This window comes from Amphiprion ocellaris, chromosome 7 (assembly GCF_022539595.1).
Source record: "Amphiprion ocellaris isolate individual 3 ecotype Okinawa chromosome 7, ASM2253959v1, whole genome shotgun sequence".
Taxonomy (NCBI): Eukaryota; Metazoa; Chordata; class Actinopteri; family Pomacentridae; genus Amphiprion; species Amphiprion ocellaris.
Genome location: NC_072772.1, coordinates 1,842,190 through 1,857,581, shown reverse-complemented (window position 1 = coordinate 1,857,581; position 15,392 = coordinate 1,842,190). Strand labels below are relative to the sequence as shown.

At 39.1% G+C, this 15,392-nt stretch overlaps 1 protein-coding gene across 3 annotated transcripts; it reads right to left on the bottom strand.

The window, feature by feature from the left end:
* Window positions 1-78: 78 nt before the first annotated feature.
* On the bottom strand, window positions 79-10,336 carry dixdc1a (DIX domain containing 1a). 3 transcript variants are annotated; one of them, XM_055012223.1, is made up of 16 exons: window positions 10,100-10,336; window positions 9,794-9,987; window positions 6,035-6,192; window positions 5,791-5,936; window positions 4,363-4,452; window positions 4,061-4,114; window positions 3,908-3,958; window positions 3,548-3,652; window positions 3,375-3,428; window positions 3,190-3,279; window positions 2,431-2,508; window positions 1,738-1,911; window positions 1,553-1,619; window positions 1,248-1,356; window positions 923-1,031; window positions 79-659 (listed from the first exon to the last, which is right to left on the bottom strand). In XM_055012223.1, exons 2-16 carry the CDS (start codon window positions 9,814-9,816, stop codon window positions 576-578), a joined length of 1,392 nt encoding a protein of 463 aa, XP_054868198.1. In that variant the 5' UTR covers window positions 9,817-9,987; window positions 10,100-10,336; the 3' UTR covers window positions 79-575. The 3 variants fall into 3 exon arrangements, with proteins under 3 accessions (XP_054868198.1, XP_023127795.1, XP_023127796.1); XM_023272027.3 differs by having other exon boundaries at window positions 3,190-3,282; window positions 10,100-10,335; XM_023272028.3 differs by having other exon boundaries at window positions 1,738-1,899; window positions 3,190-3,282; window positions 10,100-10,335.
* Between the last annotated feature and the right edge of the window lie 5,056 nt (window positions 10,337-15,392).

Genomic DNA, 15,392 nt, shown 5'->3' with positions numbered 1-15,392 from the left:
AGTGGAGGTGTATAATGGCTAGGAGCTGGTGTGCAGTGTCATTACTGTATGCAGGGGGAATAATTGACAACTAAATAATCCATGCAATAATTTATTAAAACATCAAAATTGATGCAGAACAACAACATCACAATTTTGGCAATCTGGAACGTGTGAAAAATGTCAGTAAACACTTTCATTTAAGGTTTGCATACTATGCAGTGATGACAGCTTTTTAGAGCACAGCTTTAGAGTGTGTTATTTGATGTACAAGTGACATTCTTTTGTAATTCAGTTTCAAGTATCACATCACTGACCATTAAACGGTCGTCCCACATATTAATTTATGAGCTGCAAACAATGTCTAATATGCGTTCCATCAAATAGTGCTGTAACCAAAAGTCAAGTCAAATTCTTTATATGAAACATTCACTTTAAAACATGGTTTTGTATTGAAATGGTAAAATTAGCTCCATTGGTCCCAGTTAATTGTATTATAACTATTCTTTCTTATGGCATCACAAGTATTTTTCAGTGGATTCCTGGTCCAGTGGGAATAACTGAGGTTTGTAGTGGTGATCTCTGGCTTTTAGGTTCTATCTCCGCTCTCCGTGATCCTCTTCCACCCACGCCACAATCTTTCCCTCCCAGCCGGGCACAACTGCTCCATCCTGAAACACCTGAGCAGCCAACATTCAGCATTTACATATCTGAGAGACTCGCATCTATTATGTACGATACAAAGGTCTAGATAGAAAGTGAAAATGACTACTCTGTGTTATCAGAATCTCTGGGATGGAAATAAGTCACCCCACAGTGTTTTGAAGTATAGAGCAGGCCCGGCTATTATTAGCATATCTTACTCTGTAACTGCCATTTTATATTTGCCTGCTGAAGCTGATGTGAACAGAAGCAGGGGCTATAATTTCACTCCCACACCTACCTCCTCTTTCACTGTGCCAAACTCTGGGTCAAGGGCCTTGAAGTGGTATCTGAAACTGCCTTGTCTGTCTACCGCAGCCTTGAAGTCTCGCAGTGTCACCTCGCCCAGCCTGTACAGCACACGGGAGTCAGTCATAATCTATGCACACGTACATGCACACAACCATTTTCTAGAATAAACATTTAACCAGCCCAACCACTGAAGCGTCCCAATATAACTCCAGTCATGCCTCAGTTCAGCTCTAACTCAAGCAGCAATGTGCTTAAAAAATCATGCATGCTACAGTGAAGGAACAAGCAATAATGCAGCTGTGTAACTAAGTCACCTTTTTGGGATGTTAATCAGAAATGGAGTTAGCGAGCGATCGGTGAAGTAGAGCACTTTAGTGGAGACGGCAGTGTCCAAACCCGGGCTGCTGTGGGAGTGCGCCATTTCTGGAGATAATTACAAACACAGCAAATATTGTTTTTCCCACAACCAGGATCTGAAATGGCTCTAACCTCACAGCCAATAATGCCCCTTCCATACATGGCAGTGTAACTGAATGGCAGAATTTGATTTAACGGCCAGAGTTGAGATGTTGCGGAGGATGACAAATCCTAAACATAACAAGGATTCTGTTTGTCTCACTTGAGCTCGGCGGCCAGGAGTCACGGTCTGTCGAGTTGGCTCTGCGTCCTGGTGATTTGAATTCCTCCTAGAAGAAGAAGCAGCAGCAGTTACTCGTGGTTAACAGTCCAGTGTCATGTGTTGTTGAGTCATCCTTCATCGAGTGACAAGATATGCTACTATTCTTTGTGTGGGAGAGCATATACCCCTCTGTCCTGTCTGCGCTGGGTGTCCAAAGAGTGCAACCGGTCCATGAGACTGGCCACGCCTTGCTCCAGGGTGTCCAGGGTGTGATGTTGGGGGTCGTGGCCCGAAAAACTGTCCCTCAAACTGCGTAGAGCTTCCCGGACGAGCTGCAGCTCCTCACCCTGTGACAAACACTTTTTGATAGTCATACATGTCATTCTGCTTTTCATTTCAGAGCAGTAAAAAAGTTACAAAAGTTTAGCATGACAGAATAAAAATAGTCAGATTAAGTCATAATTAGGAGATTCTGACTCATTATTTCAAAATGACAAAATGTCTGAAACACAATTCTCCCAATTTTAAGCTTGTGAATTCAATGTCTCATAATTTTGAATTATTCCACTTTTTGACATTGTGAGTCAGTATTCTGACATGTTATGATGCTTATTATCTGATCATTTTGACTTTTTAGTAATACTTCATAATAGTGACTGTTAAAATGTTGACTCTGTATTCCAATTCAGACCTGATACCTCAGAAGTTTGATGTATATCTATTACTTTTGACTTAAACATCTGAGTTAGTTCTGCCCAATTCACATTTCTTTTTCTTTTCCTCTGAGACCCATGCTCCTATACAGTATGCCATAAACATCAACACATTAAGTGGCAAGTGATATTTCTGATTAAGGAAATAAAAAAAAGATTACATACTGGGGCATTGTGTTGGAATGCTGGAGGAGATGTTGAAGCCACCGAGTTACCGTAGCCTCCATTTTCACTCCTAAATGACTGTCAAAGAGACAACAATAGGCATATGAATAAACCTGAGTGAGATTGATCTTTTGCATGCTAAGGCTGGTGATATTCTATAACCATCTTCTGAACAGAAAATACAGTAAGAACGAACAAAACTAGACCTGGGCAGCTAAAGCAAAGCCTGACACTCTGCAGCTATTCCTCTGAATAAGAGCTTCATTGTTGTTCAAAATCTATTAAAAACACATCAGTGAGTCACGCTGTTGCACTGGGTGACATGTTTTTTTATTACGCTGAACATTGTAGCACTGTAGTTTATTCTGATTCAGTCTCACATACCATCCTGCCGCAAGAAATACTCACTGGTGCAAGAAATGTGTATTAATCTGCCGCAGAAAATAGTCTTCTGACAAATGCACTATTTCCTCTTCCTTGAGTAATGGTTTACTGTGTAAAGCTTACAATTCTAAGTTGTATAGGAAATGTTACCTTTTTTATTCTATAGTACTCTTTTAGAGGATGGTGTTGCTTTCAGCATAAGTGGTCTTTTCATTTTTTTAACAAGAGGAAAAGTATGTTGCTGCCTTGTGTGAATTCCTTTGCAGCCGTGTTTAAAAAAGGCTGCATAAATATCATTACTAGTATTATGTGAGTGATTGCCATCCAAACATGCAGTATATCGTGGAAAAACATGAAACATGTCAAGCTCAGTACCCGTCCAAGGCTGACTTCGTGTGCTTTATGCTGAGCCTCGTCAAGCTTTTGTTGCTGTTGCTGCAGTATTCTGTCCTTCCTCCCGAGTTGCTGCTATTGTGACAAGAAAGATGGATGACATAAGCCTTTATTTGCATGTATGCAGCTAAAGAACGCACTGACGTGTACATAATAAAAGACAATACCTCATATTCACTGAGTAATTTGTTCCTTTCGCTCAGCTTGCATTTGAGCTCTGCCTGCAAGTAGATACATCAATGTGATATACGAGTGTTATATTTCTCACATAAAGCTGCATTCACGGGTCAGGCAGGTCAAATATTTTATCGTGTCAAACGGAAATCATCACTTGTCTCACATTTTCCCCTTCCAGCTGATCTTTGGCCATGTTGCACCTTAGCAGTTCCTGCTTTAGCTGCAGCACAGCATCCTCCAGCACTGCCAAGCGCTGCTGCAGAGCATCCTAATGAGAAAGAGGGGGGATCAAAGAAATGTCCAGAAAGGACCTGAATACAGATAAACTGCATCCACTTGCTTCATCAATTGCATCCACCCACGACTAAACTTTCATATCTTTGTAAAGAAATAAAGAAGATATATTGTGTATGATTTAAAAAAAACACAAACCTGCAGAATCATAAGTTTGGAAGAGTGCACAAGTGAAATATATTGAATTACATCCTTTAATCCATCTTTAAAATTAGAGTAAGAGGTTTACCTTGATGGCCTGAATGTGGCGCGTCTCCTGTTTGTGCCTCAGGAGTTCCCTCTAAGAGCCGAACAAATGAACAGAAACATTAGAAAAAGAGACTCTGCTCGTAAGGCGGCTCATCTGTATTAAACCTAATTACGGTACATTTACTTACTGTACCTTGAGATCAAGGGCTTCCTCCATGCTCTGGTCCAGACGACTGCGGATTAGAACCTTCAAAGGGAGAGGGTATGAGCATGGTAATTAGAGAATGGAAAAATGTCAGAACGTATGAGGAAGCAATGGGCCTGCATGACAGCAGGCTAGCAGATCAGAGAGATTCATTTGAGCGCTACATTGGCCACTCTTGAGAGCAGTGATGGCTGCAAACATCATCGCAACAGAAGGGCTGACGCTGACACTTCACACAGAGTAGCGAGCAAGTGTGGTTTTCTCAAGTTAGCAGAGAGAGGGCACTGTACCAGCTGCTGTTCAGCGTTAGCCCGGTTGTCTCCGAAGCTCACGGATCCGTCCTGGTCTTCCTCAGGGAGGGAGCCGTGGAGCAGCAAAGCCTGAGAACAAAAGCAGACATATGAAGACACACAGACTGATGGTCTGTAAGCACTCATAATTAAATGTGCATGGCAGATATTTTCTTGTGTTTTGTTAATATAGCAGTTTTCTATTTTTATACATAGCTGCACATCAACTATTGCACTGCAGCTGACTAAGTCACATGAAAAAGCCTGCAGGAGTACACATAGACTTTAAGACTTATGTTTAGAAGTGACAGTATTATGTTTATAATTAGCAAGAAAGGCTATTTTTGTAAGAGACACCACACACATCTAATTTTGTACCTCTGCAGTGTGTGTAGATGTCTTGTTTCTGCACCCCAAAATATACCTAAATACAAAAATGAAACCATACCTGCCAATAAATGGTCATTTTTAATTAGCAAATTAACTTTTCTTTCCTTATTTTAAGTCACAGTCCACAAGCATCATTCAAAATGTTTGATTAATGGATCACAAAATAATAAAAAAGAGACATGATTTATGGTGAATAATTAATTCATTTATTGCTTAATATTGTACACAGAACTGCTAACCTTAGAAAATAAGAATATGATGAAACGGGAACAGGCTTCTTTTACATATTTCAATGTATACTTCTTGATTTTAATGCGCTGATGTCACTTAATTCTTAACTCTCACGTGAAATATAAACATGCAACTAGAGAAAATACGTAAAAAAAACACGAAATGACAGGTTTTTTTTATAGCCTACACTGAAATATGCAATTATGTTAGGTATCTATACATAAAATAGAAATTGTTTTACAATTCTTATAATAAATTCACACATTTTCTGTATGTTTTGCATATATTCAAAATATTACAAGACAACGCAAATTCTGTATCTTACAAGGTGCCTACAGTATCTTAGATCACTGCAAATAAAAATGATTTCATTGTATTAGAAGCAACTGGCCAGGAGGTAACAAACTGTAAAGTGATTTTTTTGACTGTGAAGAGAGGCAAAAATGGTCTGCCTGTGAAGATGTTGCAGAAATTTGAAATCGAGTGATATTGAAGTGAACAAATAGATGTTTTGTAAGCTTGTCTAAGTGCCTTCATGTAGCAACTTGATTTATCTCAAGTCGATGACTTCACTTTTGTTTTTTATTTATTTATTTTTGACATTTTATTATCGTTATATAATCTGTTCGAAACACTGAAAATACTCAAGGTGTGGGCAGACAACCAGAAGTCTGAAACCAAGCTCAAATCTTACTGTATGCTTAACTGCAACCTTCCTCTGAGGCATCTGTAGTCTGTATACCTTCTGTCAGTGTTTTCAAAGTAGCTGTGCAGTTTGTTTTATAGTGTGTCATCACCAGGAGTTACCTGTAGGCGGAACACCATCCTCCTGGCCTCTTGCATCTCCTTCTCCAGCTGCTCCTGGTGGGCATCCAGCTGCTCCTCCCAGGACTTTTCTTCCTCCTGCGCATCCTGCCCGAGGGAGGGACACAATCCACAGAGAGACACCTCCTCTGAAAGGAAGGGAGGAAAAAAGGGAGATGAGGCAATAGAGCTCGTTTTTCATTGCATCGTATCTGGCTCTACAACAGTTGATGTGCAGCCAACCAACCTGTGACAGATTTCTTCTCTGTGGGCTCAGATTTTTCATCCTGAGGTTCCCTCTGGTTCTCAGACTGATCATGGACCGTTTCGTCTTTAGGGGTGTCAGTGGACTGGGTGATAACATACTCCTCTTTGGGGGAGTGAGCAGGGCTGGCTGAGCTGAGACTGAAACAGATGGTGGGCACAGGAAGGAATGAATGTGTTTGCATCCTGCCAAATGAACGGCAATAAATAAACCTAGCAACATAATATGGAGATATACACTCCCGAAGGAGCATAAAAATGTCAATTAATCCCATCTGGGCTAAATATTTTAAACCAAATCCATTTTTTAACACATTATGCCCATAAGAGTATAAAATATGGCTGAGTATTTTGTAAATAAAGGAATTATGAACAAAACAGGATTAAACAGGTTGTAAACCTGTTCAGGAAACACACACTGGGAGCAGGAATGCACACAACTCTGTCATTTTCCCACAGGAAATTCTTTGCATGCTTTTCTCCCCCTTCAGCCACAATTTCAAAACATAATGTTTGCATGGTTTCTGAATCGCTGGTTTCTTGCTGTTTTGATGATGAATATAGGTTTTGTGCTTTCTGAGAGCTTCTGCAGCAGCCTGAGGTTCGGGCCAGCTGTCATCTTCATTCTGCTGTGTTTGTAGAAATAGGATGGAGCTACTGTGACCTGCGACCTATGGCATTATGCACGGTCCCTGAACAGAGGATTCCTTCTTCCCACCCCCCTGTGTCTGTGTGTGAAAACAAGCCTGTGATTGCAGAAACAGATCTAAACTCCATGCTAGCAAGCCATGGAAAAGCATCACAATTCATCATCTTGCTCCTGAGGCTAAACAACTAAGAAGGAAAAATAACTGTGGACTTAACTGTGGGATAAAACTGTGTTTAGACCCAAAGTATGTCCTGAGGGATTACACTGCTGTTGAACTTGTTCTTCCCATACATATGGAGGAAGACTTATATTGTAGTCAGTGAGATTTTCTGCTTATCTAATAGCATTACTCAGCACAAGCTGAAATCACAACAGACAGTAAACACTTGTATCATTGTCCTTTTGGTGTTCACACTGCCCCTGTATGGACTAACTGTGTACATATTCATGTGACAACTTACTGTTTTTCAACTGCTAAACTAACAAGCTTAAAAAATCTATGGCAATGCAGATGTGGAAATGTTAAGGTAAAAGCTAGATATATGCTAAATGTGCTGCATGATATACGCTAAAAATGACAATCTCCGTTCTAACATGCTGATGTTCAGGTGTAGCACGGAACCATTTTCAGAATTCATTTTAGTTTAGTAAGTTTGCATGCTAACATTTGTGGGGAGAAAATGAACAGAAGTTCAACTGAGGCTGATATGGATGTTTTCAAGGGAATGAGTCATAAACAAAAGCATCAGACAAATTAAAAGTTTGTCGTAATGAGCTAAACGAAAAGTCAAAAGCTCACCAGTGCTGTTATAATTTAGCCTGAGGGGGGCATGAGTGTGTATGTACAAAATTTCATGGGAAACCATCCAATAGTTATTCAACATTAACCTTTTGGATGCAACACAACAAAGGTCAGGAGATCACCAGACATGACAGCTGATAGTGTGGGCACTGTGCAGATCTGTAGCACATCTGAAATATTTTCTGTACAGACAAAACTTGATAACTGACTCTCCTGTTGCTAGCAGATGTCATCTATTGAATTAATCGTCAACTATTTTGATAATAGCTTAGTCAGTTTGAGTAATTTGGTGACAAAATTGTCCAAGTTCCCTGATTTAAGCTTCTAAAAAGAGAATATTTTCTGCTTTCTTTCCACATTTATGACAGTAAACTGAATATCTTTGTGCTGTGGACATCATGTTGGACTTTGGGAAACATTGATCAGATTTTTCACCATTATCTGACGCTTTGTAGACCAAACAGCTAATTGATTAATCAAGAAAATAATAGAGATACAACATGGACAATAATCTTTAGTTGCAGCCTCACTTGCTAGCATGCCACTAGCATGAGTAAAAAAATATAGAGAAAGAAACACTTTGAAATTAGGAAAATTGAGCACATTCGCCATACTGAGAAACAGCTGATAGTTTGGTCCTAACAACCTCTCAGAAAGAGTCACTGCACTGGGTCACAAAAAAAACATGAACAGAGCGTCTTATCGGATACCGCTGTAATTATCCTTAAGTGTTTTTCCAAGGGGGATCAAAGAAGCTGCCTCCCCACTAATCTTGTCACTGCAGTTGATGACATTATCGGGATACCCTCTATCATTGTCTCAGAGAGCTGCTCAATAAAGTCTAACAAATATATTTTAGATGCTCGCTGCCGATTTGTTGCACTAAGAGAACACGTACACAGACATACAGATTTGGAACATATGGGTTAAGCCAAAGATTAAGCGCTGGGATTTGCAAAAGATGAGCCACAGTGCAACAGATTAACATCATCTGATCAACAGTGGTAGAAAGTTACTGAGTAAATTTGATGTAATTTTACAGTACTTGAGTATTTACAGCTTTTGGTTCTTTATACTGCTACTTCACAACGATCTTTTACCCGTTATTCCTTTAAATTTGCTTGAAAGTTATGGTTACTGTTAAAATAAATATTTCACTTAAAACAACATCTCACATTCTTATAAATAAAATGTGCTGTTACAGATTAAACCAACACTTCCCCAACTTTCTGGCTTGTGATTCCTTATTAAAGGACAAAAAAAGACTCAGTATCACATAAAAAGCAATCATTTGAGGGGAGGAGACAAAGTTAAAACTGTGTTGCATAATTTTGTTTTTTCTAGTCTTTTCTTCACATTTATCACCTCATGATCACTGAGATTTATCTTGTGACCCAATGGAGGAGGCCCAACACCCAGCATGAGAGTCACTTGATTAAAATAGCATACAATATATTAAGTAATCAAAACTCAGTCTTATGCTGCAGTAAAATGCAGCTTACTAAAAATACGATAATGTCATATATAATAGTATATCAATCACAGGGGCCATGTTGTGTAATTATAAGTACTCAAGTTTTTGATGATTTAAGTATATTTTCCTGGTAACACTTAATAAAGAGACACAATGCTGGATGTTTACTTATAGTGGAGTATATTTTAAACTCTTGAAGTACTTTTACTTAGTATCTGAGTACTTCTTCCAACATCAGGGATCAGCATGGAAAGTTTATACATTAACAAGGTGGTAGATTTATATGTAGAGGTGAATTGGTTGAATGTAGTAGCTTATAGTTGGCTTGACTGGTAAATATAGGTCAAAATCCATGTAAACAACGTGACTTTTTAAAATCTTTTCATAGCTAAAATGTTGTCCTTTCAAACTGAAGGAGAAAGAACAATATTGGTTATTCTAATATCAATTAAAATTTATAATTATTGTCTGAATCATGAAATGGGAGCACCAGTAATGGCAGTAAGATAGCGGTTGCTAGGCAATAGCAGCTCAGCTCATACAGACACACACAGGGACACACCCACACCTACTGCACTGTCAACACCGAACAATAACCTGCTCAGTTTGGGCTTCAAAGTCACGTTGTTAGGGATGAAATGCATCTCTAAGACTTAAACTGAGATACACAAACTGATCAAGGGAATAAGATGTTGTACAGTGTTCTGAATGCAGGCCTGATGTGTGGTATATATCTGCCACTGATGTGAGTGTGCATTGTCGACAAAAATAGCAGCCTAGATTGACAAAATGCTAATTAAAAAAAAACAGCTCTTACCATTTCATCTGTTTGGCTCCCATGCTGGTGTTTACAGGCTTAACCTCCCATACAGTCGGCGGCCCGCATCTGGGTGATGCCCTGCTTCTCAGTCAGGACCATAGCCCAACCACAGCCAGAGGTAGCAGGGAGGGGAGCAGCCCTGAAAGCAGCAGCCCTGAAAGCAGCAGCTAGAGGAGTCTCCACGTCGCACACTGTGTTCAATCAGAAATAACAGCACGTTCAAATCTTCTCCAGCAGCATATTCCTAAAACATTAAGCGCCAAATCCTAATGAAAAGCCCCAAACCCTTCCCCTAAATCATACCGAGGCTCAGTCCTAGCTGGCAGAGAGAGACAGGAGAGAGGATTGGTGCTCAGCAACACCAGCGACTGGAGTCTGCCTGGTTTCTCATTGCACTCGCCTTGCGCTTGAGCTCACCAGCTCCCATTCACGAACACAATGTTGTTTGTTCCTTTCGGACAAGAACTGATGCAGCTCTTGTGCATCTTTTTCACCCTTTTTCTCTGCCGGGGTTTTTTGCATTTATCCCCTCCCTCCCTCCCTCCCTCTTTCCCTTCTGCTTGGTCGCACTGGCTTTGTATCAGTCCTTCCTTCTTTCAGTATGCGAGGATGTCAGACATGGCTGTGTCTGGGTGTGTTTACCCTCCCCCTCTCCCTCATTTCTCCTCCTTCCTTTCCCCACTGCTCTCTCCTTTCACAAAGAGGAGGAGGAGGGAGATTCTCTCCTTTTTCTTCTCTCTCCTGTCCCTTTGCTTTCTCTGTTCTGTAAATCATTGCAGCTAAAATAAGAACTAACATATGGATGTTGTGAAATCACAGCACAGTACACAAGTCAGATCAAATGAGAGGTTTCTGCTTTCTCAACACAGTCAGAGAAAGTTACTTTCAGAGAAAATGTTTTTTATAGAATGGACACATCAGCATACAATTACAGCCCTTTTCACATCCTTCACAGCTGTGTCCTATATGTAGGGAACAGCATTTTACTGGAAGTGTAAAAAATGGCCAGGAAGTAAACAAAAACATCAATTTAAATTAAAATGTATGTGCAAGCCTTACAATTTAACCAGCAGGCAACAGAAAACTTCTTTTTTTCTCTGACGTGCTTCTGGTGTGAAGCACTTCTTTGAAAGGCATTTTGGCTGAGCACACTGTGATTAGGCTGTTATAAATGTTGTTGGTGTCATCAGCAGAAATGTGAAGTAGGTCTCTACGTGGCAGCTTGCAGTTCTGCCCAGAACAAAATGACAGTGTCTTAAATTCTGCATGAGCACCATCAACACACGCTTCAATGATCTACTTTACTGTAGAGCCATGAATATGTATGTAAACCACCAGACTAATGCAGCATTAGATTTGTGCAGAAAAGCACCACAGGCAAAGGAAAGCTGTCACGCTGATGGAAAAAGCACAAATGTTTCAATCCGTTTGCATACTTATAGGAAGTGAAAATTCTCAGTTCCAAAAAAAAGACTGAGAATGCTTTTTAATCCCACACTGGCAACATTTAAACACATACCTTTTTATTGGCATGATACTTAAAACTACATTTTAGTGCTTTTGTAGCTAAATTACAGCTACAATGTCTAGTTTCAGTGTGCATTCTCAAAAAGTCAGCTTAGTTTTTAGGAAAGGTTCACATTTCTATGTCTTGAAACAATATTCACATTACAAAGGGTGGACCGATGTCATATTGAACCCTATGGATTAGGAATGGGATGTCACTTACGTTCATATGCCAGTCAAGGCAGGTGCAAATACTTTTGGCAATATAGTGTACATCTAAACAATTTTAAGGCAAGAAGGGAATACTTGCATTGAAAAAAACCCTTCTAAATATGTAACTCTGATACACAGAGACAAATTTTTAGAGGTTTCATCAATGACCGGAGAAGGACATTAAAGATATGCAAATCTATCATTTTAACTGTAAATCTCAGCATGTTTTCATACAATCACAACATTAATAAGCACCTAATTATGGTGACATAGATGAATACAATTAGCATATAAATTAACAATACTATAAATAACCTAAAGTTAACAGCTTTCTTCAATAAAATGATTATAAAAAGAACCACAGTAGGTTACCTAGACTTACTAGTGACTTCACATGCAATAATATAATATCTTTTAACTGCCCCGTACTCTGGTTTTGGAAATGGTTTGGCAGAAAACTGCAAGCAGGAAGACACATGAATATTTGGCTATGCTTATTTTTATGCAAAGTAAAACAAATATCTCCTATCAGCAATCAAGGGCATACTGTATGCACAGCCACCCACTTAATGGGCTTATGAAAGGATTAAACATTTAAATTAAAAGTATTTGAATCACTTAAAAAGAAACAGCTCAGTATTGTTTCCAAAGAATAGGAAGAGGCATGAATAATATTTGCACACAGATTGCTGATATCAGTTTGGCAAATTATTTACTTGTTGAAAAACTTCACCCAAAACCGCCTTCATACATTTGTTTCTGTTTCTTCATGCACTGATTTTCATTTGTCAGTGTTACTTTGAGTGTTTTTGCCTCAAAATTAAAAAGACAAGGACAAACTCAGATACTGAGCAGGCAGACAATGAAGATTTGACAGACCAGGATGTGGCTGAGGGAATTAGGGTAAATGAAGCATTTTTAATGGAGACTATTCAATTCATGTATGGATGATATATAAGAAGTGACTTTGTTGTTCAAAGTGTGGTGGGAAAGTCATTCCACCACTGGGGACTGAGGAGGTGAGAAGAAAGCTGGCTTGCCACAGGGACAGCATGCAGTCAGCCTATTTGTAAATCAAATGAGTTGCTAAAATAGAACAGATTGTTCACACGGTCACAATGGATTCTGATTGCAAAATATTACTATGCCTTCTATGAAACAAATTATTTGAATGACCTTTGGGCAATAACAACGGAGACAGTGAAAGGTGATTCAAAGTCAGTCTCTGTTACTATAAATCAGATCTTGTCTGGAAGACTTGCACAATAAATAACAGCCATTGTAAAACAAGCAATTTTGCTCTTAAATTATCTTGAAATTATCAAGCATCGAGGACTCAAACCCAAAGCAAGGCAGAACCACTCTTAAAATGTGTTACCTTCATAAACGTGTGGAAGGCAAGACATTCAGTGAAGTACATGAAAAAAATGGTGAATATATTTCATAATTCTCTCTCTTAAGATTTCACAGTTCAGCTTGTGTCCAGATCATTTTTAGCACAATTCAATGAAATCTGTTTGATGACAAATAACAGAGAAATATGACCAGAAAAAATGACCTCCAAATGTAGTAAATGACAGTGATGAAATATTATTTTACTTCAGTAAAACTACAGAAGTATTGTTTGAAAAACACAATAATTAATTTCATTTCAGCCAACTTTAACTTTTCACTGGTGGGTAGTTTAATCTATAAATCTGCATCATATTTTATAGACAGATCTTAAATTTTTGTTTTGTTGTTGTTAGTTTTGAAATATAGTGCAATACTGTTACTGGGGGAGCTGGAGAACCCAGGCGCAGACAGGTGAATTTAGGAAAGACTTTTATTAAACCAGAAAACTAAAACGATACATAAATGGAGAACTGAACTGGGAGGAAACAAAACTAAAACAAACACTATGAATTCAAAAACGGAAGATCACTAAACTAAAACTAAGCTAAGGAGGGGTACTTACAAGATGGGGGGAACTGACAACAGAAGGAGTAGGGAAGCAGGCTGAGGAAATCAGGGGCGAATGGAGATGAGACTGGAGCTACTGGCTGGAGACATAAAAACTCAACAGCTTTACAAACTCTAAGATTAAACTCTCCACAAGGATCCAAAATAAGTTGGACTTCTACATGAGAGCTTTAATTATTCTTCATCTACTTCGTGAAAAGTTTGGTCAATAAAAAAGACAAAAACTAATATTTTCAGCTGAACTAAACACAGACTTTGTGATTTTTCTGCTCACATGTTGTGTTGTTGTAAACTTCCTCTATCCAGTAAATATCCTTCTAACCCCCTGGAAACCAGCGTTTGTCCTGTTTTTGTGTTGCTCCTCGGTGACCCTAGACAGCCGGGTCATAATGTTTTTGGAGCAACACACCATACTATGATGTTTTTACAATGATGGTTCTACTATGGAACCAGTTTGACATGTTCAGGTGTTCTTTGTGTGAAAACTCAGAGATTTCAGGTATCAGAAGATGGTTTTCAACTTTCTTTATTAACTTTCTGCTTCAACTTTAAACTAAATTTCCTTGACTAAGCCAGCCCTCTGGACTTCCAGTAAGCTGTGTTCCTATTGGCTGTCCAGGTGGCTGCTTGGTGTTATCAGGAACACCTGAGCAGCTTGGTGTTATCAGGAACACCTGAGCAGCTCAGTGTCTTCCTGCTTTATGTGGCTGCAGACAAACATTTCCTCTGCTTCTCTTCACAACAGAACCGGGTTTGGCTCCATTGCTTTAGTTAGTTCTTTAGGCGTTAGCTTGCAGCTTCCAGCAGTAAAATCGTCTTTAATGTGTTTCTTGGTGTGTTTTAGGGCTTTGTACTGGATAGTTGTCTTGGTAAATGTGGTTCTTTAGCCACAGTTAGCACATGGTGCTAATGTGTGCAGTGATTAGTGGATTTGGTACAGCTGAGTTGTGTCTTTATCTTGGCTGTAGTGAGTCTTTAGAGGTTTTTGGTCAGACACATTCTGTATTCTTGTTTGAGAACCAGCGTTGGTTGTCCAGAAGGTAAGAGTTCCTGTCCTGATTCTCTGTTCTCAGAGGTTCTCTGGTAGGCTGCAGGAGACTTTAGTGTTTGGGTTATGCTAGTTTGGTTTTTGTACAGTTTCATTTGGACGACTATCTTGAGGCTTCTCCATGTGGTTTAGTGAGGTTTTCTGGAACAGTTCTACAAAGCAACCTGCAGCAGAAGAGACTTTGAGTTTTTAGGAAGTTCTGGAGACCAGACTTTAGAGCAGCAGAAACATTTGTCAGCAGTTTGAGCAGGAGAAGGTGAGCTTCAGAGTAGAAATGAGAAGGAAACCTTCTTGATCCGTGTGGTGAGGTCCTGTATCAAGAGTTTGAGCAGGTTGTGAAGAGTCTGTAGTTCTTTGGTCTGAAAGCACAAGAAGAGTCGACTCATTAAAGGAGAAAACAGGAGATATTGTTGGTTCTTCTGTCTCTCTGCAGTTTCCTTAGACTAAATATCAAGTTTATATTTTAAAAGATTTACCATGTGAGCCCAAGAAGACTTCAATAAACTCCCTCCATCCCCTGGACACAACATATTTTATTACCATGTTAAATGCTTTTTTTAAATATGTTTTTGAGTTTTAATCATAGTTTTAGCAGCTTTTTCGCTTTGCTTGTTTAGTTTTGTCATCTGTGTGAAAGGTGCTAAACAAATAAAGTTGAATTGATAAACTGAATAATTGACTAACTCATGATTGTGACGACAGAAGAATTTTCACTGTGATTTAAGGGTTTGTTTCATTTTTTTTATCAATCTTTTATTGGTCATTGCACATTTTCATATACAAGGAAATTTCATTTGAGCTGCCCTGCCAATGACGGCTCCGGCTGCTGCGCAGAGCTGCGCGCACCTTTCTTGAAGAAAAAAAGAA

Coding starts and splice junctions, on each gene's coding strand:
- dixdc1a (XM_023272027.3), bottom strand. CDS start 9,816: ATGGGAGCCAAACAGATGAAATG. Junction 4,115..4,362: donor CTAACGCTGAACAGCAGCTG/GTACAGTGCCCT, acceptor CTCCCTTTGAAG/GTTCTAATCCGCAGTCGTCT. Junction 1,912..2,430: donor CATTCCAACACAATGCCCCA/GTATGTAATCTT, acceptor ACTATCAAAAAG/TGTTTGTCACAGGGTGAGGA.